A 23,431-nucleotide genomic window follows, 5' to 3' on the forward strand; every position below is an offset into this window, starting at 1 on the left:
AGAGTGGACAGCAACCTGATCTTGCAAGACTTCTACCATTTGATATCTTGCAAAAAGAGCTCAAGTGGTTTGTTGACATCAAACTAATTCTATTATAAATCTAAGCTGAACTGAAACACCAGCACCTCAACCTATCTGTAATAAAATCAGTACTTGACGTATAAAAGGCAGCTGTTAACCTGTGGCTCTACAGGATTCAATAAATTGGTTTACAATCAGATCAGATTGTATTTTCTTCAGAAATTTTAGTTACAAGAAAAAAGAACACAGTTATTGACATTTTACTGATTTTAATAGAAATCTTTTACTTAATGTCTTCCATAAGAATAAAATAAAAAATTCTAATTGTTTGTAAGATTATATATGTACCTGATAAAAATGAAGTGAACATACAGTTACATTATATGTAAAGGAGTATAGGTATATATACTTTATGTACCACATTTGAGAGAGAGAGAGAGAGAGAATGTGTGTGTGTGTGTGTGTGTGTGTGTGTGTGTGTGTGTGTGTGTGTGTGTGTGTGTGTGTGTGTGTGTGTGTGTGTGTGTGTGTGTGTACACGCACACAGACGCACACTCTCTTGAATGCAATATATAAATGAAAGCTGCCAGTCTAGAATGGTAAGAATTCATCCCACCATACGTTAAGCTGATAATATATTTATCTGTAATTAATTATTGTGACATAGTTTAACATACATATTTCACTTACAGAGGCGTTTCGTCAAATTTGTCCATTTGGAATTGGCATTCTTATTGGACCAGGGGATATACGGGTTGGTAAGTGATTGGTGCTCTGAACGTTACTGCAGGCTCACAACTCTAGAAGGCTACTTCCTGTCCATCAGCTACTCTCCCTTCCAAAGCCCTGGATTTGTTTTGTACAGACACTTTGCACAGAATTATTTATACAAATGTAAAATTCAAACTTGAACTTCTCTCCTACTCCATTAATTAACCTTGAGGAGATCATTCTCTGTCTTAAACTATAATGACCAGACGTACCAGGAGAAATCTGAAGAACCTAGAGAAGGGATCCAGGCTGCATATATCCCCTTCTTACAGGCATTTATACCCAGCTCAGCTATAAGAAATGGTTTTAATCTTAGTACTGAAAACCACAGAGTCCCAATTCCCCTGTATACATTCTTGGGTCTAACTCCCTCCATAGACAAACAGCACTCTAGCTCAAAGCTTGTGGGTAACTCTTTTGATATCAGAAGAGTGAGATGGCTACTATGTCATGATGCTTCCTCTCACCGGGACCCCTCCTAAGAAGGTTCTTTATCCAACCTTTAAGATCATTGCAACTTATGTGTCACCCTTGGAAAATTTGGCGTGAAAGTTCCTGTTGTCCCTCATATGAGCTAATCTCCTTTCAAATATTTTCATTGTGAGTTGTGGAATATTCAGTCCTAAATTCATGTTTGTCATGCTAAATTAGTCTCAGAAATGGCATTTAATTAATTTCACTAACTTTAGCCCTTTCATTTTTGTTTCTGGGCTAAGATGTGGATGAGTGCCTTGACCCGGATAATTGCAGATTTGGGCAGTGTATCAACACGGATGGGTCCTTCCGCTGCGAATGTCCTTTTGGTTATATCCTTCAGGGAGTTCAATGTGTAGGTAAGTATAAGTGTTGTATTCCATTTTAATGACTCCTAATTCCCCAAGTATAACAATAAAGAGTAGTAATAGATGAAACTCCAGTTTAGGACCCTTACTGATTCCTTGTTTTTAAACTCTGATGCTCATGAATAATGCAGAATCCTTGCACATGATCCGAGTCAGACGCTTGCAACTTCAGCCTCCTGTAACATGCATTCACGTCTTGTTTTAACTGCTTGCAGATACTGACGAATGCTCTGTTGGAAATCCATGTGGAAATGGAACTTGTAAGAATGTTATAGGTGGTTTTGAATGTACCTGTGATGAGGGATTTGAGCCAGGACCAATGATGACATGTGAAGGTGAGACTCTCAAATGCACAGGTCTTTCAGTTTTATGGTAAACCATGAGTAACTTCAGAAACAATTGATAAATTTTGAGGTGCCAAAGCAGGCAAATTAGAGATACTCTTTTGCAATGTCTCCAACTATCTATGGCAGACCTTAGCCTCATCCCCACTCCAAATACAGGCATATATATCGCTCCCGCTTCCCAATCCAAATGTAAATCCTTTTACCATGTTACCCTGTTTCTAACTGGAAAGGTAAGTGAGCAGCTTCTTCACTTTCTGAGCTTGTGCGTGCTGATGGATTGCCGAGATGGGGTAACATAAGCAAGTTCCGTTCAGTACCCTCTCCAGAAATGTTACTAATTGTATTCACTATGCATGCAACTTTGATGTGAGAGTTCAGACTTTTCTGGCATAACCTAATTCTCTCCAGCAATGCACCAGAGGGTAATTCTACCACTGGACTGGCTTGCGCCACTCTTATAAGCACTTAGGGCCTCATCCAACTCCCATTGACTTCAGCGGAAGGTAGATCAAATGCATAAACACCAGAATGTAGTTTTGTTCAGTTTACACAGCACATGAATAAATATGTTTTAGGCAATGTTGGTCACAATAAGGATAATATTTTGTAAAATGCAGGCTACGGAAGAGTCTGTTGTCTTGTTGGTAGCTAAAATAAAATGCCTAGAATCAACAACACGTGTAAGAGTAAACAATATCTGAGGGTAGGTGTTGATTTAACACTGATTGTATTTTAGGAGTACAAAGCTGGAAACTGCCTGCAGCAGCCATCTGGCAATGAGAGTAGTGATTTCTGCCCCCTGCTCACATAAGGAAACCGAGGCAAGCAGGGATGTCTCTGGCCCTGCTCCTATGCAGAAGTGTATAGTCAGTCATTAGAATCACAGATCTGACAGTAAAATTTAACCTTGAGCAATTTGGCATCTCTGATTTATAACTAAACTAAACGCCATACATTCTCAGCTGGTGTCTTTTGCAAAAGCAGGTTTCACTTTGCATATGGTTGTTTGTCTGAATACAGATGTAAATGAGTGTGCTCAGAATTCTCTACTGTGTGCCTTCCGATGTGTGAACACCTACGGATCATATGAATGCAAGTGTCCAGCTGGCTACGTTCTTAGAGAAGACAGGAGAATGTGCAGAGGTAAGGTTTCACAGTTAGAAGATACTGTAATAGAATCATAGAATATCAGGGTTGGAAGAGACCTCAGGAGGTCATCTAGTCCAACCCCCTGCTCAAAGCATGACTAGTCCCCAGACAGATTTTTGCCCCAGATCCCTAAATGGCTCCCTCAAGGATTGAACTCACAACCCTGGGTTTAGTAGGCCAATGCTCAAACCACTGGGGTTTAGTTCTCTCAGTGCTAATAGTCCCAGGTACAAATCCCCAGGGAGCCCTGGAGGGGAAGATTAGGGTGCTCAGATGTGCGGTTTTTTAGGGACAGTCCCGATACTTGGGGGTTTGTCTTTTATAGGCGCCTATTACCCCCCACCCCCTTCCTGATTTTTCATACTTGCTCTCTGGTCACCCTAGGGCAGTTTAACATTTTGGGTGAAATTCTATGGCCTGCTCATATTATGCAGAAGGTCAGACTAGTTGATCATATTGGTCTTAAAATACATGAATCTATGAAAAGGGTTAATAGTATCAATGTAAAGGGTTTCCCACCTTAAGTGAAATCAGTTACCTCCAGACCAGGATTTTCGGATTATTAATTTAGCACAGCAGAAAGAAGTTATTTGTGATTTCACTTTCAAAACAAAGAGTTCATTATTGTGAGTTTCCATGAGAATCTCTCTCTGTAAGTATGTATAATTCTGTAATATGAACTCTTTCAGATCAGGATGAGTGTGAAGAAGGAATTCATGATTGTGACTCAAAACAAATGGAGTGTAAAAATCTGATTGGCACTTACATGTGCATATGTGGACCAGGATATCAGCGCAGACAGGATGGTGAGGGCTGTATAGGTAAGTGAAACTGAGATGTTAAATCTCTGTGAGATAATAGTTTTCCCAGTAGAGCTGAGCTGATTTTCAGGTAAGAGCCAGATTCTGGAGAAAAATTGGCAATTATGGAATTGACTAATTGTTTAGAAATTTGGGGGGGGGGGAAGAATCACTCATCTAGCTGTATAATTGTGCCCATGATTGCAGGTAAAGGGTCATGCAGAGCCTACTTCTCCACTGCCTTACATCTGTGGTCACGTATGGAAGATAAGTGAAAAATGCTACCACTATTGTTAGTGAATGGAGAATTTGAATCAGGGAGCATTGTACACTCTCTTTGCACAGAAGTGAATGACTACACAGGCAGTAGAGAATCGGGTCCACAGGCTGGATATAGTCAAAATTCAGATATACCCAAAATTCAAGCAGCTGAAAACTAGAGAAGAGCAGAGAAAATGACAAATTTTAGAATTTCAAAATATTTTATCCAAAACAATGTCCTGTCTTCTGCTCCCCTCTGCCTGTGAGTTACAGTCCCCAAAATGAGTGGCCATTTTATTTAAGATATGTGCCACAGTAGTCATCCATGATTTAACATACAGACCAGTAACACCAGTTGCTGCAAGCATACTCACTTATTAAACGTGATCACATTTACCACTCGATAAAAATGTAGGAGGACACTGTATTAAACTGTCCTTTTCAGAAATCTTTTGTAGGATTTCATCTCTTCTGTAATCAGACATTCTGAGCCAGATTTTCAGATGCTGTGCATTGGTGTATCACCACTGAACTTAACGAAGCGATGCTGATTTACAGCAGCCGATGAGCTGGCCCTGCCTTCTTTAATTATGTCAAAAAACAAGAAGAAATGTAGATCCCTTCCAATGAGGTCCCTCACCTAAGAGACATGAAATATACGTAAATTAGATAAAGACTTTTATTTTTCCCATTATAAAGCACCATTATATAAAAATAGTAAATAATACAGCGCTCTAAGGTATAATGAATCACAAGGTTAACCATACTGTTTAATAAAAGTCCTCTCCTAAAATACCATACTACCTTGCATTTTGACTGTAAGCAATGTTATGTCTATATTGTTTTTAAACTATGCATGGAACCCAGGGGATGCAGCAATGGCTGCCAAATAATTTTTAAATGAATAAATAGCGTGGAATATGATGCAGGGAAATGATAGAAATAATGTGTGTGGCATGGGTTTACCTGTCCTCTATTTAGATTAATCTATCCCTTGAAATACTAAATGTCAGAGTGTTTAAGAAATATCATTGTTTATGTCTGTTTGTTCCATTTGATACCTTCCTCAAGTTTAATCAGTGAAAATGCACCACATAAGAATGGCCATACTGGGTCAGACCAAAGGTCCATCTAGCCCAGTAGCCTGTCTTCTAACAGTGGCCAATGCCAGATGCTTCAGAGGGAATAAACAGAACAGGCAACCTTGTTGTCCACTCCCAGCTTCTGGCAAACAGAGAGTAGGGACACTCAGAGCATGGGGTTGCATCTCTGCCCATTCTGTCTAATAGCCATTGATGGACCTATCCTCCATGAACTCAAAACTCCATGAACTCAAAACTTCACGTTGTTTTTTGACTCCTGGACTAACATGTTTATGGATTTTATTTTCTGTCACATCGTTTTAAAAAAATACAGATGAAAATGAATGTCAAACCAAACCTGGGATCTGTGAGAATGGACGTTGTATCAACACAAGAGGAAGCTACAGATGTGAATGCAATGAAGGATTCACTGCCAGTGACACCCAGAATGAATGCCTTGGTAAGTACCAAGTTAATGTTTTAGCAAAGCCAACTAGCATCTCCTTTGGTACCGGAAGTTTGCAGTAAATTGGGATTATTTCACTGGTTAAGAATATATTACTATTTTTTGCATAAATTTGAACTCAGTGGGATTACCTAAGTGTCTGTAGAGTGGAGCCTTCTGTCACTAGACACCATCCTGGCACTAAATTCTTCCTTTGCCAATTGTATGTTTGTATCAGTTGGTTAGAGTGCACTGGCTTATTATGAAAGCTTCATGTTGGTTAGTATCAATCAGCAGAGAGTTACTCTGTCCTTTTGTCTGATAGTTCTATTTTCAGTCAGCCCTTCTTCTTTTCTCTGGGTTCAAACAGAAGTGCATCTTTTCTAGGCACACACTGACTTCACTCCTACCCTCTTACTAAATTTCTTGTCTTCTTTGTTTCCCTCAGACATCATGTTCTCTTTCTTGCTGCTGCCAGACTTTCATTCTCACTTCCACAGTCCCAGGGTTAAGTATGCTTCCCTTTCTTTGATATTTCTGTCTAAATTCCTAATATGTCGTGACCCCCCTACAGTCATTGCCGCAAGTACTCTACTTGCAACATAATTTGTCTTTCAGACAACAGAGAGGGCTACTGCTTCACTGAAGTGTTACAAAGTCTGTGTCAGATTGGATCAAGCAATAGGAACTCTGTCACAAAGTCTGAATGCTGCTGCGACGGCGGGCGCGGCTGGGGGCCAAACTGTGAGATCTGCCCCTTCCCAGGCACCGTGGCCTTTAAAAAGCTTTGCCCCCATGGCCGAGGATACATGACCAATGGAGCAGGTACTTCTGTCTGTAAAAGTTTAAGGGGAAATCTGCAATCAAAAGACCACATTAGCAACTATGAAATCAAGAGATAAAGTATAAACTGCACCTTTGAGCACACGGAAATCCTTTATTGTAATGCATAGGCATTTATGTCCAAATTTTCTGCAAGCTTTCCAATGGTGAGAATGCAGAATTTGCTGAGGACCTACATGCATAGGCAAAAAGGTGTTTGAGCAGCCAGCTCAGGTGGTTAGGCACCAACTAAATCCCAGATTTCAGCAAGCTTCCCAAATCATTCGCTGGCAGGATGTACATTTGTATGCACGCATCAGGTAGTCAGGCACATGAACGTGCAATGGTGCTGGAACAATTTGTACAGTGGGAGGGCTGAGAGCCATTGAACCAAACTGTAAACCCTGCCTATGATGGAAACCACTTCAAGCCAGGGGGTGCAGCAGCCCCCCTAGTTCCAGCACCTATGTGACCATGGATGTTTGCACACTCAGATCTGAGCTTTTTGCCTGGGCCTAATGGAGGACACTTGAAACCTGGCATTTGTGTTTGGTGTAATTACCTGTTTGGTTTAATTAAAGATAACTGGACAAAAACATACAATGGACTTAATAGGATCTACAATTAAACACACCACTGAGTACTCCAAATGACCCAGGGGACGGTTCAGCCCAGTAGTCACTGATGCTAAGTATTGGTGTTTTTCACCAGCTCTTAGAACTGTTGTTCCCCCCCCACCCCAGGATCATGGGCTCCTGCTCAGTGTGATGCCCCAGCATGCTCTCGGTTGGTGAGTTGCATGCACACACCCCGTGAAAAGTGCTGGAGCCATGGAGAGATAAGTCCCATTTACCCCAATATTGCGTTGTTTGGTGAAGTTTTTTTTTTCTAGTGTGCAGTGCTAACTAAAACATGTTGGGGAAGGAGAACATGGAAAACTTTCTTTAAAACATGCAGTATTGGAAAAGAGGGACTTTAGCTTGCTCTAGGTAGTCCCCAGTGATGGTCAGTGGTGTTGTGAGCTGTCAGCAGCAAAGTTTATGCTGCAGTGTTACACTCAGCTTCGCAAACCTGCAAGAAACGTAATACGTAAAGGGTAACATTTTCAAAAGTGCTTAAGTCACTTTGACTTTTGAGGTAGGTTTTTAAGTACATAAAGGCTAGATTTGTAAAGGCACATAAAGAAGCAGACAGCTGCCTAGTGGAATTTTCATAAGCACCTATCTGCATCTTTAGGCACCAAATACCTTTAAAAATCTGGCCCTGTGTGATCTTTGAAAATGGGACTTCAGCTCGTAAGTCACTTCTGTGATTTTGAAAATGTTACACAAATTCACTTGCAAATATGCTGAAGTATCCCTGGTAATTTTCTTTGGGCCAGATTCCTAAAAGAAAATGTGAGCTTCATCACTGGCTTAAATGGGAGCTTTAACAAGTCTTTTATTTGAGGTTCTTGATAGGACCTCCTACTCTATTTGTTCATTTGCATTTAAAGCTTGCTCATAACATTTAAATGTTAAATTTGTGCTGCATTGCCTAAATCCATGCATATTTTTCTTTCTAAAGATGCAAGCCTCCTAAATGCATGGAGCATTTCATTATTTGGATGTTGCATTTTTCTTGTCAAAGCACAGGAGTCTTACTGAAATCCAGTACAGTAATTTCCTATTATTTGTTTTCTCTCTGAATTTATATTTATTGCATTGCAGATATTGATGAGTGCAAGGTTATTCACGATGTCTGCCGGAATGGAGAGTGCATCAATGACAGAGGATCATATCGCTGCATATGTAAACCTGGCTATACTCAAGATATAACGGGCACCCTTTGCATAGGTAGGTTTCCATTATTTTACACCTGCCAGTACATTACTAAAGAGATGACCTTGAATGGAAATTTACAGGAATAAGAAATGAGGGTTTTCTTTCATCATAGGAAAACAAAACATCACTTGTTACCAGACTTTGGGGAAATATTTTTAACTCTTCATTACAAATCTTGGTTAATATCGCCAAAAAGAGTCTGGTTTTTCTCATTTTAGATCTGAATGAATGTAACCAGTCCCCTAAGCCTTGCAATTTCATCTGCAAGAACACAGAAGGGAGTTACCAGTGTTCGTGTCCAAAAGGGTACATCTTACAAGAAGACGGGAGAAGCTGTAAAGGTAAAAACTGAAAAGGAAAACTTGACTGAAGGAACTCTACATTTCACAGATTTGACTATATCTGCCCAAAGATACATTTCACGGACAAATAGCTACCCAGATACGTGCCCAGGGTCTGACTCTGATCTCACTGACTCTGGTGTAAATCAGGAGCATCTCCACTGAACCCTGCTGTCTAAAACTGGAGTAAATGTGAATGCAGAGGCGAGCCCAAAAATATGGGAGACAGTTGGAATATTCCAGTAACTATAGCAGTGAATATTTTTTTAAGACTTTTCTTTCTCAATATTTCCTCCCTGGTATAAATAATTTTGTTTCTGATTTTAAGCATGTTGATTTAAGCCATGCCTTGCAATAATAATTTCACTTTAATTAATGCAAGTTATAGTAGCTCAGTCAAGCATCAGCAGTGTTTTAGCTAACCATTCCTGCAGCACTGGATGAGAGAGGGAAATGAAGGAGAGGCGAATACTCTGTCTCCTCCGTTTCTTTCCTTGGATCCCATCTCCTAGTAACCTTGGCATCATGCTCGACCCCCCCCCCCCCACCACCTTTCTTCTTTCTTCCATACCTCTCCTGTCTACAAAGCTGCCTCTTGATATGAAGAAACAATAATTTAGAGGTTAAGGGCCTACTACAGGAGTGGGTGGGTGAAGTTATGTGGCCAGTGGTGTGCAGGAGGTCAGACTAGATGATCATGATGGTCCCTTCTGGCCTTAAAGTCTATGAGACCATATTGCCTAAACATATAACTGCTTTGACTCCACCAATTCTGAAACCCTCATCTGTGCCTTCATTTCTCCTCCCCTTGTCTAAAGCAACTCCCAGCTCCATGGCTTTCTCAGGTCCCGGTGCCATACAATCAAGCTCTCCACTGTTAATGCCCACTTTCTCACAAGTCCCAAGAGGAACTACCAATAAACGTCATTTCTCAAACAGCCTCACTGGTGCCCCCATGCAGATCCAGTTCAGGGATATTTTCTGTTTCTCCTCCTCTCCACTGCTTCTGCTCATCTATCAACCTGTCACCTCTTTGTCTCTTTCCACAAAACCATTGGTCGGAGAGACCTGTCTTCTGCAGGCTTTGTCATCTGGAAGAGTCTCTCTGTAGCTCTACATCTTGTCCAATTTCCATCTCTTTTCAAATTTCATCTTAAAATGATGAAATTTTCTCTATCGCCAGTAATTTCCATTTTGCTCTCCCTTTGTTGCTGGCTTTATGGCTGCATGTATTCATCCTAGAGAACCAATTTTTTTAGTGCTGAGAGGTGGAGCTCCACATGCAAAGAGAAGCTTGTGCAATTACACATCTGCAAGTGCACATACATTTACTGCAACTGCATAGGCAAGTAGGTAGCTGTGCACTTAAATTCCTGTTCGCATCTGCAATATCCAATTTATGAGTATTTGTGGTAAAGGTGCACAATACTGTGGAAGCACCTTTGCATATGTATTTTAATATACATGCAAATGGGGCTCTACCATTTGAAAATTTGATCCATAATTTCTGTAATTTATACAATAAGCTGTCTTTTGGCCCGCGTTATTTCATTCTTTGAAAGCATTTTTAGGTCAAATCTCCAATCCTGCAATGGCTTCTAGCTCCCTTCACATGTAGTCCTACTATATTAAAAAGGGCTGTGCATGCACATCACAGTCTGCACTAAGGGAACCTACTGCAGCATCCTGGGCATCACTATCATCGGTCCGAAAGATGCTACTACAAAATAAGTGCTGCTACCACTGAAGTCAATTGTCTTCCAAAGGAGCTTCAGCAGGCTATAAACTATTCTGCTGAAATGGGCTGTAATCCCAAAGGAAATATTTAAACAATAATGACAAAGTAAAATGGCATTTCCTATGCCAACTTTGGAATTGCTGTTGTAACCTACAGGGGCTTTACTCAGCCCTTTGATATTAAGGGCATTACATAAATAAATCAAAATGTAATGTTACTTGCCTGAAGCTCGCCTGTCCCACTAGCTGACGTCAGGCAAGGTCCTCTGACTGGTAGCACGTTCTGCTCTGCTAGAGCCAGGCCTGTGCAATATACTTTTACATTTTACTCTTCTACAAAATATTTGTATGTTGAACCGCTAACTTGCAGCCACTTCTCTCAGTGTCTACATTGAAATGTCAGCACCTTGGTAGGGACTGAAAATGGAAGGAATGTTGGTTTACTCTTTCAGATCTCGATGAATGTGCAACGAAACAGCATAACTGCCAGTTCCTGTGTGTCAACACCATAGGGGGCTTCACTTGTAAATGTCCTCCTGGTTTCACTCAGCATCATACAGCGTGTATTGGTAAGTGACATTGAACGTTGCTCTTCATTAAGTGGAAACTCCCGTTTGAGGATTCTTATTGCATCTCATTCCTGACGGTGTTGTAGTAGGATGGTGAATTCATCTTCCAGAAGAAATGAGGTGCAGAAATGGAGGCTATTTATGCTGAAATACTGGACCAGATTTTGCTCCCACTTACACTGGGGCAACCACAAAGGATGGAATTTGGCCTAATAAGTTTGTTGTGCCAACAGCTTTCCTTTGCTGTGTCAGCTAGTACCAGCTATTTACTGTAGAAGAAACCGATATGTTTGTACAAAGAGACACATTTTTTTTTAAAAGCCTCTATATTTTGCACCTGCAATTAGTTGCTGGTGTAAATGAGTGTGTCAGTGTCTATATGGCTGCACCAGCAAATCAGGTAGTTAGAACCTAGGAACAGAGGAGGACTCCATTGGATGAAAGAGTAGGGGCAGAGGTGGAAAAAAGGCCCTTCCTCCCTCCCCGTGTCCCTTGTTTCCTGCACTCAAGGACTGTACACTGATAGCACTGTGCATGTTTCTGACCCTTTCTTCATTAGTTAGCAGCAGTTTCAATGTTGTGCCTGTAGTTGGTGCCACGTTAAGGTATCTTTAATAAGTTGGCCCTAAATGTTTGCATCTGAACAACTTGGCCTATGTATACATCCATATTAGATCAGTTTAAATGTAAAATAGAATCTCTGCTTTTCAGTTCTGCAATCTGGATCTCGATTCCAGTATTCTGCGCTCCCGTGGCCTCAATGTCCATGCTATGTATGCAAGGAGAGCAGAATATCAGTCAAGATCCCGCATGAAGGTTTGAGAGCAGTTCCCTTCAAATTGTATCTCCTGTTAGTGTTGTCAAGTGAAAAGTTGGGATTTCTCTCTCCCATTTCTTTGGTGCAAGGCACAGGATGGAAAGGAGCAGTGTCTGTCATGTCAATGTCTTGTGACACTTACGTTTCTTTTCTGCTTTTCATGCACTCTTATTCTGTTAACATCCTTGAATGATGGTCTTTGAGATGAGTAATTACCTTGCAGAACAGCACTAATACTTTCATCTGTTTTACCTTTAGATAATAATGAATGTGCCTCTGAAATCAATCTGTGTGGGGCGAGAGGTGTTTGCCAGAACACACCAGGAAGCTTCACGTGTGAATGCCAGCGTGGCTTTTCCCTGGACCAGACTGGAGTCAGCTGTGAAGGTAGGCACAGTATATAGTATGGATAGCTTGAGCCATCTGGTCTTCTGTTGTCCCAACGTGAGCCTGGGCATCCGGCGTTATAAACTCAAAGACAACAGCACATAGACTGGTGCTGCCTCACTGGGAATTTTGGGAATAAGACGGTTCCTCTTGGATTTCTCTTCACTTCTCCCCACAGGCATGAGGAGATGGTGATCTTCCCTCTCTGCTGAGCCAAGCGCCTCTGTTCCAAACTGAACATTGCGTGGTGGCTTCCTGTTGAATTTTGCCCCAGAGTTTGTGAAACCCTTCCCTTCCTATGGGAGTTGTTGCTATTTGTAGATCAGCTTTGATACACATTAAAAAAATAAGATCTCCAAGGGGCAAAACACAGACAATGAGGTTAGAATCCTGGGTGCCTTGATTTTCTGATGGTTCTGTCTGTGAGTGTAGAAGGGAATTCTGCAGTGTAGATCCTATTCAGCCCTAGTGAAAGCAAACACAACTCCACTGAATTCAGTGGATGTGCCAGAAATGAATTTGGCCTCGTATACATGCCCCACAGAAGAAGGGAATAAGACAGCACAATCATGCATCTGATGTGAGTACTCAAGGAAATACTCACACACATTGCTCTCAGCTATGCAGTTTCACTTCCATTGAAGTAAGTAGGAGCTGTACTTGAAGTACTGTATTTGAAGTCATTTGCCTCCAGGAGTCCATTCAAAGCTGGAGTAAGCAAGTGCATGCAACGCCATTAACTTAAACCAGCTCTGAATTTGGCTCTCCCTGTCTAGTTTAGAAGAAGGATTACAGTATGAAGCACAAAGGAGCACTGTGCAAAGTCAATTTCAGCGTGTAATTCACTACTTGCATGTGTGAAGTAGAAGAGTGATTGATGCCTGAGTAATGAAGGTTAATAGAATTTGTGAAGAAAAAGAATCAGAAAGATAGAACCTGAAATGTTTAATCCAAACCAGTCCTTTTTATGACACATTTTATTTAATCTTACAATGCACGTTTAAAATGCACATTATATTCTTTTTAAATGGCCTTCATTTAGATCTTTTTGTCTGCCAGTGCTTCCATTCAGTCATAAATGCTCCATTCGTAAGGAATGCAACAACACTTAATGTATACGGCTTAAATTCTGAGCAAAATATTTCACAGGCCACTGTTTCTAGGATACACTGCTTTCAGTTTTAAAAGTATTTTTTAAAAAGATGATCACATTTTGTGTCATAAAATAATTCCCAAATGACGAGAGAACTAACACAAGAAGCCACTGAAGTTAGCTTACTTCTCCTCTGGTATTCCTCTATCTTACAGTTTTATATTGCCACTCATATTTGCCCACCTTTCACAAATTCTCCTCACTGATCACATGACATTGATTTTGGAGGCTAGTAGGATTAAAAAGAAAGGGGGGGAAAACCACGGAAACTACGGTATCACTTAATATCTCTGTTGAGAAGAGAGAATTCCTGAAATTTGGACTGTGTCTCACCCTTTTAGATGTTGATGAATGTGATGGAAACCACCGGTGCCAGCATGGTTGCCAGAATATAATTGGAGGATACAGGTGTAGCTGCCCACACGGATATCTCCAGCATTACCAGTGGAACCAATGTGTTGGCAAGTTACTTTTCTTTGTTAACAAAATAAAACACTCCATAATTGTGTTAGCAACAAGATTGGGGGGGGGGGGTTGTTTCTGTATTTTGTTTAGCCATGTGTTTCATAAAACTCTGTCCAGCAGAAGGTAAACCTGATATGATACTGAGCCCCTCTTGTGACATTCTGAGCATTCTCAACTCCCATTGAAGTCCAATGGCCAAAGCCCTGCTTCAGCAAAGCACTTTAGTCAGAGCTAAGTGTGTGCTAGTGAGTAGTCCTGTTGACTTCAAGGGAACTACTACTCATATGCTTAAGTACTTTGTTGACTCGGACATGGCCCAAATGCAGAAAACCTTACTCAGCTGTCTCTGTCTTTACTCAGACAGGACTCACAGCAACTGGCACAATCCAGGTACAGGGTTTGATTCTAATAGACCTGTAAGATTAAACATTGAGCACAACACTTTGCAAGCATCTAATATTCCAGGACAGTCCTGCTGCATCTGCACCTCCATCTTTTAGCTACAGTCCCACAAGTGGACTGTTGTGTAGGAGAACTAGCTTTAAAATCTGCTGAGAGCACATGGGTGAATGATAGGTTTTCCTAATGCTTTGTGGAGGTTTGCCCACATTACAAATCTAAAACATGATTTGTCAAAGTTCAGCCAGATTTGACTGTATCTGCCCAAAGAGACTTCCCCAGAGCTTAGGGGTAAAGTTTACAAGGAGCATCTACCCAACACTGTTTCTGCTATTGGTTCTTCAGTGTGTTAGGAAATAAATTCACCTGCAGATTAAAATGAAACATTTGGTCCCTATCTAAAATTTGGTTATGTCCCAAGTTGCTGTGACCCACATCAGTGGGGTTACTCATGGAGAATGTTACTCTTCAATGTGGCTTCAGCAGACAGATTTGGGCCCTATGTGTCCCAGAAGTCATAGAAAACAACTCTGTATTATACTGCAGCAGGGCAACATGAACCTGCCATATTCAAATGATAGACACATTATTTTTCTGCTGGCTAGGATTGCGTGTATTTCCAGTCTGATTTAATTGGGTTCCACACAAGCTGCAGTTTTGCCTGGCTGGCTAAAGAGATCTGTTTGATGACCCCATCTTTGAGAATTAAGGGCCTCATACTCTTTGTTTGGCTCTGTTTGTTTTTAAGAGCATATAAAAATGCCTTTGTTCATTATCATTCTGCTGCTCTAGGGAGGTCTCTGCTTTTAATTATGTTTACCAAACTTTCTGACATATTACACAGCCCTGGATGGGGAGTCTAGACATTTCTACTCCAGCGCTCAGTGCATTTGACATGCAGGGGAATTTGAGGTTCATTCAAAAATTGTTTGGTTATGGAAAGATTTAATTAAATGTGAGGGGGAGGGCGGGAGATTTAATTTAAATTGGGATTTAATTCACCCTTTTAAAAACAACCTGAAAAGAATAAGCTGTAATTTCCAGCTCTCTTGACTATTAAGGATGGAGAAACTCTCTCTGAGTGCCTCAAACTATATTTTGGATCTTTATTGCTTTCAATTGAAACCCACGTCTTGCAGGATGATTCCACAGTCGAAACCCATTTTTCTAGCTAAAGTGAAGCATATGCTTCCAATGTTTATTAGAAATGAGTGAGCCCCTGAAAAGCTGGGCTGATACCAATGGATCCTCTCTATAGGGTATATTTACTATATCATTTTCCACTGGATTTTTCTCCTCTTTTCCTCATCACAGTCCCCCTATAAATAGAAATCAATACTTAAATTCTAGTTCAGTGGTTCTCAGCCACGGGTCCGGGGCCCACTGGGGGGCCGCAAGCAGGTTTCAGGGTCTGCCAAAATAAACCAGAGAGTAGGGCCGGTGTTAGCTCACTGGGGCTGAAGCTGAAGCCCGAGCCCCACCGCCCTGCGTGAAGCCGAAGCGCAAACAACTTAGCTTTGTGGGCACCCTGTGGCGTGGGGCCCCAGGCAGTTGCCCTGCTTGCTAGCCCTGGCTTTTAATCTACTGGATATGCAGAAAAAGTTGTGGAACAGGCAGGCCATGGAGTTTTTATAGCATGGGCTGGGGGGGCTCAGAAAGAAAAAGGTTCTAGTTGATTGAAAATTAGGTAAAATGAGTTCACCGTTCTTAGTTGCTGTGGTTGCTATAACCTTCTTATAAGCCAAACTTACATTCATAATGTAGGCAAGATAACCATGAGTTCAGCAGCAAATAAGTATGTAGGTTTGAGCCATAGTTAGTGACATAGAACCCAAACCTGTCCTTGTTTTAGTTAATGACTAAACTCCTATGGACTTCAGGGAGTCAAGGTCAGGCTTTAGGTTCTACTGTTTCCTGAATGTAAGAATATGAATGTCTTAATATGGTTAGATATTAATCTGGGGCCCCTGGGCATACCACAGGGGAAGAATTTTTGTCATAGGCTTTTGCGGGACCTTTCCTTCATGTAATTTGGCAATCTGGACTCTGCCAACCATTTATGTCTTTTTGACCTTATTACGTGACGTGTACAGGGACTTTTTGATGTTGCTGCAACACACATTTAGTTAATCACCGAAGAATGCTTTGGTTCCTCCCATGTCTTGTACAGTGTATGACTGCTTCTCTAGCCCAGGCAGTTCTGTTGTCTTCCAAGCCATAACTCAATATTGCAAGACATGTACGGGATTGCTTTAAAATATAGAAAAATAGCTAAACTTTGTCACAGAATAGTAGCATTAATAAATCTCAAGGCACTCTTGAAAACATCCTGAACAATAAGCCATATATTTACTGTAGATGAGTCCAACCTGACCTCCAACTCACCATGCCACTGAACTGGGGGAGAGTTCAGATCCAAACTTTGTCCATCTTTAATATTTACATATGCTTGCAAAGGGGCTTTAATACAATGCTTTTCCTGCTCATTTCTTCTCTAAGGAACTGCTCCTCATCTATAGCTCCTTTTTGAATAAAAAAAAGATTCAGTGGTTACAAAAACTGTCATCCTTTATTTCTTCACTCTTTCCCCTTTCATGTTTTACAATATAATAAATATGGTGTTACCAGGCCAGCTCTTCAGCTTCATCCAGTTTACACTTGGCATAGCTGAGAAGGGCGGGGGGGGGGAAGGTGGCACATAAGCCACTGTTCTACTCCAGTCACTGTTCTACTCCCTTGAGCTGGGTTGGGCTGAAACAGCTTCTGGTATGGTATAGAGTAGCCCAAAGGTTGCTCTGTGTTACTGTGGTTGCAGTGGTCTCCTAGGGACTGCTGCAGCAGCCAGGGATGAGGCAGAACCCTGTTCTTGGATTTGGACATCTGATGAGGCAGCATGTTTGAATCTGCTCAGTTATCAAGGTTAGGCCTTTCTAAAGTTACAGAGGGGAGCAATAGGCTGAATTAGTCCTAAGAATAAAAGCCAGTCTCTAATCTGCTGTGCTTCCCTTCCAGATGAAAACGAATGCCTCAGTGCACACGTTTGTGGAGGAGCATCTTGTCACAATACTTTGGGAAGCTATAAATGTATGTGCCCTACCGGATTTCAGTATGAACAATTTAGTGGAGGTTGCCAAGATGTCAATGAATGCAGTTCTGCACAAGCCCCATGCAGTTATGGTTGTTCAAATACTGATGGTGGCTATGTCTGTGGATGCCCACCTGGTTACTTCAGGATAGGACAAGGGTAAGGGCTTCTCATATTTAAACTAATAGACATTAGGTGGCAAAATCTGCCCCCTTGCCTCTGCTGCAGAACCAGTGGCAGCAGAGCTGCTGGGAAAGGGGTAGGATTTGGGGAAGGCGTCCGAGAGTTTCACACTCCCTCCTGTGCTTGGAGCCGAGCTCTGCAAGGGAGATGAGGCAGGGCCGGAGGAGAGGTGAAGGTGGGGATCATGGATTTATAGCAAGATGGATTCTCTAGGCCTTGCCAAGGAAGTTTGGCTCAGGGCCACAAAGGATACTACAAGCTGGAGTAGTGTCTGCTTAGCCACTCCTGTTGGGAGGGACGATTCCTTCCTTCCTTTTGTCCTGATACAAAGAACCCCAGCACCTACCCCACGTACCTGAGCTGTGCACTAGGGAGATTTTCCCCCTCAGTATGCACTTGATTCCTGTGCAGCATAGAGCTCCTCTCTAAGAAAAGGGGAGTTGTATGGCTCTAAAGACAATCACTGTTATCCCAGTCTTTTACTGATGACGTTAGAATGAAATATCCTTATATTGAAGTGATCCTGTGTTTCTAGTTGAATGGCATCCCCAAGGGAATTATTTTCTGTTTATGTCTATGCTATCATGAAAATTAGAGAATAATACTCATTAGAACTTCATGTGCAACCTACAAAATACAGGCCTGGGTCTGCAGTCGTTTGGCACCTAAAATTCCAATAGCTTCATTGGGACTTTTAGGTGTGTGAAGAATCTAGGCTCAGGCACTTTGGTGGATGGCACAAAGATCCTGGCCTACATTTTCACAAGTGACCGCTTCCAGCAGCTCCCATTGGCCTGGAGCAGCGAACCGCGGCCAGTGGGAGCCGTGATCGGCTGGACCTGCGGACGGGGCAGGTAAACAAACCGGCCTGGCCCATCAGGGGCTTTCCCTACACAAGCGGCGTCCCAAATTTGGGAAACACTGGTTTAGAGCAATACAAGTTCTTAATGTTGTATGGGTTTTTTCTTGAGGGATGGAACTAATTTCATGTAACTAATTTTCACTTCTTAATTCATCAGACACTGTGTTTCTGGAGTGGGACTGGGTAAAGGTCATGGTCAAGAATTGCCCATCAGCGGTGAAGTAGATGACAACTCTCTCTCCCCCGAGGCTTGTTATGAATGTAAAATCAACGGTTATCCCAAGAGAGGAAGGAAGCGCAGAAGTACTAATGAAACTATTGCAAATGAAGCAGAGGTAATTGTCCTTCTTGGGGAGGGATTTGGGCTGTTTTCTGAGAGCCAGAATCAGAGACTTAGGGTGCAAAAAAAGAATCCAGAGGAAAAAATTCAGACCGCCACCAGGCATGTCACTTCAACATGGCCCAAGGAGTTGCTCTGGGACTTTGCATGTCTGTGGGGGCTTTCTGAAGATTCTCACAGTCATCAGGGAGAGGTCATCTTTAGAAGATACTAACATGCTTGCTCATTTCCTGTTTCTGGTCAGACACTAAAGCTAAATGCCCATCCAACTCTCCAGCAAGGGGTGAGCTCAAGAGCGAGGACGGTTCTCGATGTCAAAGGACAGCATGAGCGTAGAACACTTTTGTGACCTTGTGGTCTCAAAACAGGGACACTTAGTTCTGGGAGTGGGTGAGTCTCCCACTGAAAGAGACTGTGTTGAGCATGGAGCGGGTGGGACCCTCTCCAAAGAAAATATTGTGTTCCAAAGGCTAAATATGTAAACTGCTGGGATTCCTGTGCATCCAGTCACTGCAGCCTTTCACAAGGTATGTGGACGTGCTTCTGGTCACCCACAATCTGGCTTTGGACCAAAGGCTGTCAGAGACAGTTAGGCAAACAGTGTTCTCCCTGTGTGGCCCAGATAGCAGAGCTGGAAGCTGAATTCAGAACATAATTGTTGGAAGGTCATTGGATTGACCAGTAGGTTTAATGTACATCTTTAGGTTGGGGTAACTGTGAAATTTAAATTACTACAGTCTGCTGTGATGCTCAGCCAACTTCCCCTCCTCCCCGCTGTTGTCATTGGCCTCTTGCACCAAATAATGTTAATAATAGATGATGTAATGACCTGTATTTACATTAAAAACAGTGTGTCATGTGACTAGTTGCACCTATTTACAAGTCACCTTTCACTCACTCCAATGGGAGGCTGTTTTCTTTTCATTTTTAGCAAACATTCCTTAAAATAGATTAAAAGGAAAATAAACACTGCATCAACCTCATCCTTACGGTTTGTTTTGAATTGACAAAAACGAGTAACTTCGGTGTTAAAATGGTCAACCCTGCTCTGTTCTTAACTTGCCTGGCAGAAAAATGTTAGACTCCTACTGTTTCCAGCACCTTACAATGCCTGTGCACAAGAAGCCATAGTGGCAGGTTCAACTTTGCACGTCCATTGACCAAATTCTGTACTCTGACTCAGGCCGAATTCTCACTCACCTTGATGGGAGATTTGTCTAACTGAGGGCTGCAGGATTTGGCTCCTTTCATAGTTTGTAAGGCCAGAAGGGGTTATTGTGATCGTCTGGTCTGAACTCTTGTATAGCACAGGCCAGAGAACTTCCTTCAATTAATTTATACTATAAAATTCATATTCTTCTTTTTGAGACATTTTAATTAATTTACATTACAAATGGCACCAGATCCAAGCTCATTTAATTCATTCCCTTCCATCTTCTCCAGCTGCTCCAAGACAACTATAAACTGACAGTGGCAGACTTTGCATTAAAATGCACAGAAACTGCCAGGGAATTGGGCCATTGCTGTGGTCTTCAGGTTGTACAGATTTTATACAAGTCAGCTGAAAGTACGGGGGCTTTTTTAGTTTTGTGTTGTGCATCCTGATGAGTATAACCCAGAAAACTTGAAAGGGCCTCCTAAAATGTCCCTGTACTACATGCACACTTACCAAGCTAAGTGTCCTGCATGTATGTCCTATATATATTTGCATGTGCAGATATCTCATCTTTTCATGTGCTAACACAGGGTATCAGGAACACCCTTCACACATGTGAAATAACTCAAGTTTGTGTGTGCAAGCCAAGTCGTGTACACAGGTACATGATCCATATGTGCAAAAGTAGGGGGGTTTTGCTCACGCAAAATGTTTTGGGTGCACTTCTCTGGGCCCCTTGAAATTGGTGCAAAGTGTATAATCATACAGAATCAATGATTTAGTAAAGCACAATAAATATACTCGAAGAAGAAGCTGTGTTGAGTGTGAAGCAAGCTGGAATTCTACCCTAAAAATCATCAGGGTTTCAAAGCTTACATGTTTGCTAGCTGATGAAGGGCAATTTGTCGCTGTGGCTGAAGAATTACACTGGCATACTCTTGCCTGCTGCAGGAAGTTTCCAAATTAATATCGTTCCAGCTGACATTCTTTTATGGTCCCTGAAACTCTGCCTTTTAGAAATGTTGCTAATAACTCATCTCAGTGGAGTTTAGCTCATGTCTTATATGAGTTCAATCACCTTGACTTCAGCTATATCTGCACTGGCTCTGCAGGTGTAACGTCCCACTTGGGTAGATATACACATGCTAGCTTTGATAGAGCGAGTGTGCTAAAAATAGCATAGACACCACAGTACAGGTGATGGGAGACGTTATCCACCCTGAATATAATCCCATCCAAGATCCTAGGTTGTATTCAGGGCACCTAATCCTTCTTGCCACTAACGACAGCAGCTATGCAGCTAATTTTAGTGCAGTAGCTTGATCAAAGCCAGTGCAATCTATTCGAGCAGGAAAATACAACTCCGGCTTCAGTGTAGATGTGTCCTTAGAGGTAAGAGCTGACACCCACTTCATCTTCAGCTCCTTTAGGCTGTAGCACAGAAGCTGTTGGAAGCCTGTTCCAACAGAGTGCCTAGGTAGAGGAAAGCTTGCAAAGAAGAAAACTAAGTCACACCCATTAAATGACTTGCCTGCTCCACAAATGACATTATCTCACACAGCTCATTATTAGCTTCACTTCACTGCTGCTTTTGACAGACTGGGAAGTGTGACACAGGTATGTGCACCCAGCATGTGTGGAGGGTGAGAAAAGGGTCTGAACTCTGAAATGCATCATCTCAAAGGCTCTGAGAGCCATGTGCAGCATGCAGCATCTTTCAGTGCATGCCTGAGGTGAGATGACCCATACAGAGAACGCTAATTGCAAGTAACTAAGACTTCCTTTTCTTTTGCCTTCATACACAGAACTAACTGCTCAGTTCAAGGTTCAAATCCTGCTCTGACCTAGACCCTCTGCTACTCAGTTGGAGCAAATGGGGTTGCCTGGCGTTTAAGACAGGCAACAATATAGTTTTCTTTTCAACTTTTTTATTAGATGGCCTCTTAAGTTGTTTATAAATGGATGAAACTGTTCTGTGACAAAGCAGAGACTAATGTTAGTGTTCTTGTGCAGGATCAACCTGAGGTGGAACCAGAAGTCAGTCTTGCCAGTTGGGATAGTGAAAAAACAGCCGTCTTTTCCTTCAACATCTCTGGGCTTAATAACAAAGATCGCATCCTGGAACTTCTTCCCGCTCTCTCAACACTGACAAATCACAACCGATATTTAATTGACTCTGGAAATGAAGATGGTTTCTTTAGAATCAATCAGAAGGAAGGGATAAGCTACCTTCATTTCACAAAGAAGAAGCCAATACCTGGAACCTACTCATTACAAATCAGTAGTATTCCACTCTATAAAAAGAAGGAACTTAATCAGCTTGAAGACAAACATGACAAAGACTACCTCAGTGGTGAGCTGGGAGATAACCTGAAAATGAAAATTCAGATTTTGCTTCATTAATTCATCAACCAAAGACCAAATAATTAAAACCAAAGATAGATAGGTAGGACTGAATTTCCTCCCAATCAGATTCTCCATATCATAGGTACAATCTTTCATGAGTACATTTGTATGAATGAGCACTATTATATTATTACATAAACAAGGTACAGGATGAATACCCTAGATCAAAACAACCACTTTCTCAGGCTTCTTAAAGTGTAGCTGAGCTACCTTGATATGTTGAATCTTGAAAACTGGGACTTTTATCATTGGAGGTTGGCCACTGATGCTGAGACCCACCATTTCAGCAGAGGTACAAGAACGTGCTTTCAACTGATGGACTTCTCTATTTTTGTAATTCTTAAACTTTGCTTCTCCAACTACAACTTTCTAGGTCAGCCATTTATGATATCCATTTGGTGCTAGTACATTTTCAATCTAGATTTATAAATGCACTGTAATATTTACACAACTTAGAAGCCAAAATTGCAATTATTCAGTCTACATACGTCAATCAACCAAAGTTAACTCAGTAGTTTATCTCAGTTATGCCTATAATACAGTACATGTAAATTAAGTGTGTGTATACTGTAATCATACTATTTTTATCAATGAAGCATTTGTAAACTAGATTAATAATACCCTTAATGTGAGGGTTTGTAATGGTGCTTATAAAGACCAACTACTTGTTAACTGTATACACAAACCTGATGATGAAATTTCTGTGACTTACCAAAATGCACTGAGGTCAGTAGGGACCATTAAACATTCTCAGAAGTCAGATGATAATCAGTGCCATCCTACACCATGACATTATGTAATACATGTCAAGAGTACCCATAATCATTCATATCAACAAGGGTTCAATGTCACAATAAAACAGTGGGTTTTTTTAGTTTATTCTGTGACTTTGTGTTCTTGCTAGTACTAGCTCTTCAGTACACTAGACTGAATGTTTATGCTTCATGCATTCCTGTATAATGTGGGATATACTGCATGTATAGGTGATTCATTACTGAATATGTGCATCTGTAGTTTATTCAGTCTTCCTACTGAGGAAGACAGAAGAGAAATACAGAACTATTTACAATACTAATTCAGCAATGGAATTCTTTAAAATGTAGCTCCCAAAGGGCAAGTTAGAACATTTCCAATGACCTGACCTAAATAATCCTGTCAATCAGTAATT

The 23,431-nt window shown here is 41.4% G+C and overlaps 1 protein-coding gene across 4 annotated transcripts in view; it reads left to right on the forward strand.

The window, feature by feature from the left end:
* Positions 1-23,142, forward strand: part of FBN1 (fibrillin 1) — a 215,640-nt gene extending 192,498 nt beyond the window's left edge. For 2 of the 4 annotated variants that reach the window (XM_005304018.5, XM_024101226.3), the window contains exons 52-66: positions 714-779; positions 1,509-1,625; positions 1,850-1,969; positions 3,002-3,124; positions 3,820-3,951; positions 5,608-5,733; positions 6,337-6,543; positions 8,250-8,375; positions 8,582-8,704; positions 10,894-11,010; positions 12,086-12,214; positions 13,709-13,828; positions 17,244-17,475; positions 18,519-18,696; positions 21,871-23,142. In XM_005304018.5, coding sequence (XP_005304075.2) covers positions 714-779; positions 1,509-1,625; positions 1,850-1,969; positions 3,002-3,124; positions 3,820-3,951; positions 5,608-5,733; positions 6,337-6,543; positions 8,250-8,375; positions 8,582-8,704; positions 10,894-11,010; positions 12,086-12,214; positions 13,709-13,828; positions 17,244-17,475; positions 18,519-18,696; positions 21,871-22,260 — 2,306 coding nt within the window. In that variant the 3' untranslated portion in view covers positions 22,261-23,142. Of the gene's footprint in view, positions 1-713; positions 780-1,508; positions 1,626-1,849; positions 1,970-3,001; positions 3,125-3,819; positions 3,952-5,607; positions 5,734-6,166; positions 6,231-6,336; positions 6,544-8,249; positions 8,376-8,581; positions 8,705-10,893; positions 11,011-12,085; positions 12,215-13,708; positions 13,829-17,243; positions 17,476-18,518; positions 18,697-21,870 lie in introns of all 4 variants that reach the window. The other 2 variants (XR_010590988.1, XR_010590987.1) reach the window with 2 other exon arrangements.
* The last annotated feature ends 289 nt before the right edge of the window (positions 23,143-23,431 follow it).

The sequence above is a fragment of the Chrysemys picta genome, chromosome 10, assembly GCF_011386835.1.
Source record: "Chrysemys picta bellii isolate R12L10 chromosome 10, ASM1138683v2, whole genome shotgun sequence".
Taxonomy (NCBI): domain Eukaryota; kingdom Metazoa; phylum Chordata; order Testudines; family Emydidae; genus Chrysemys; species Chrysemys picta.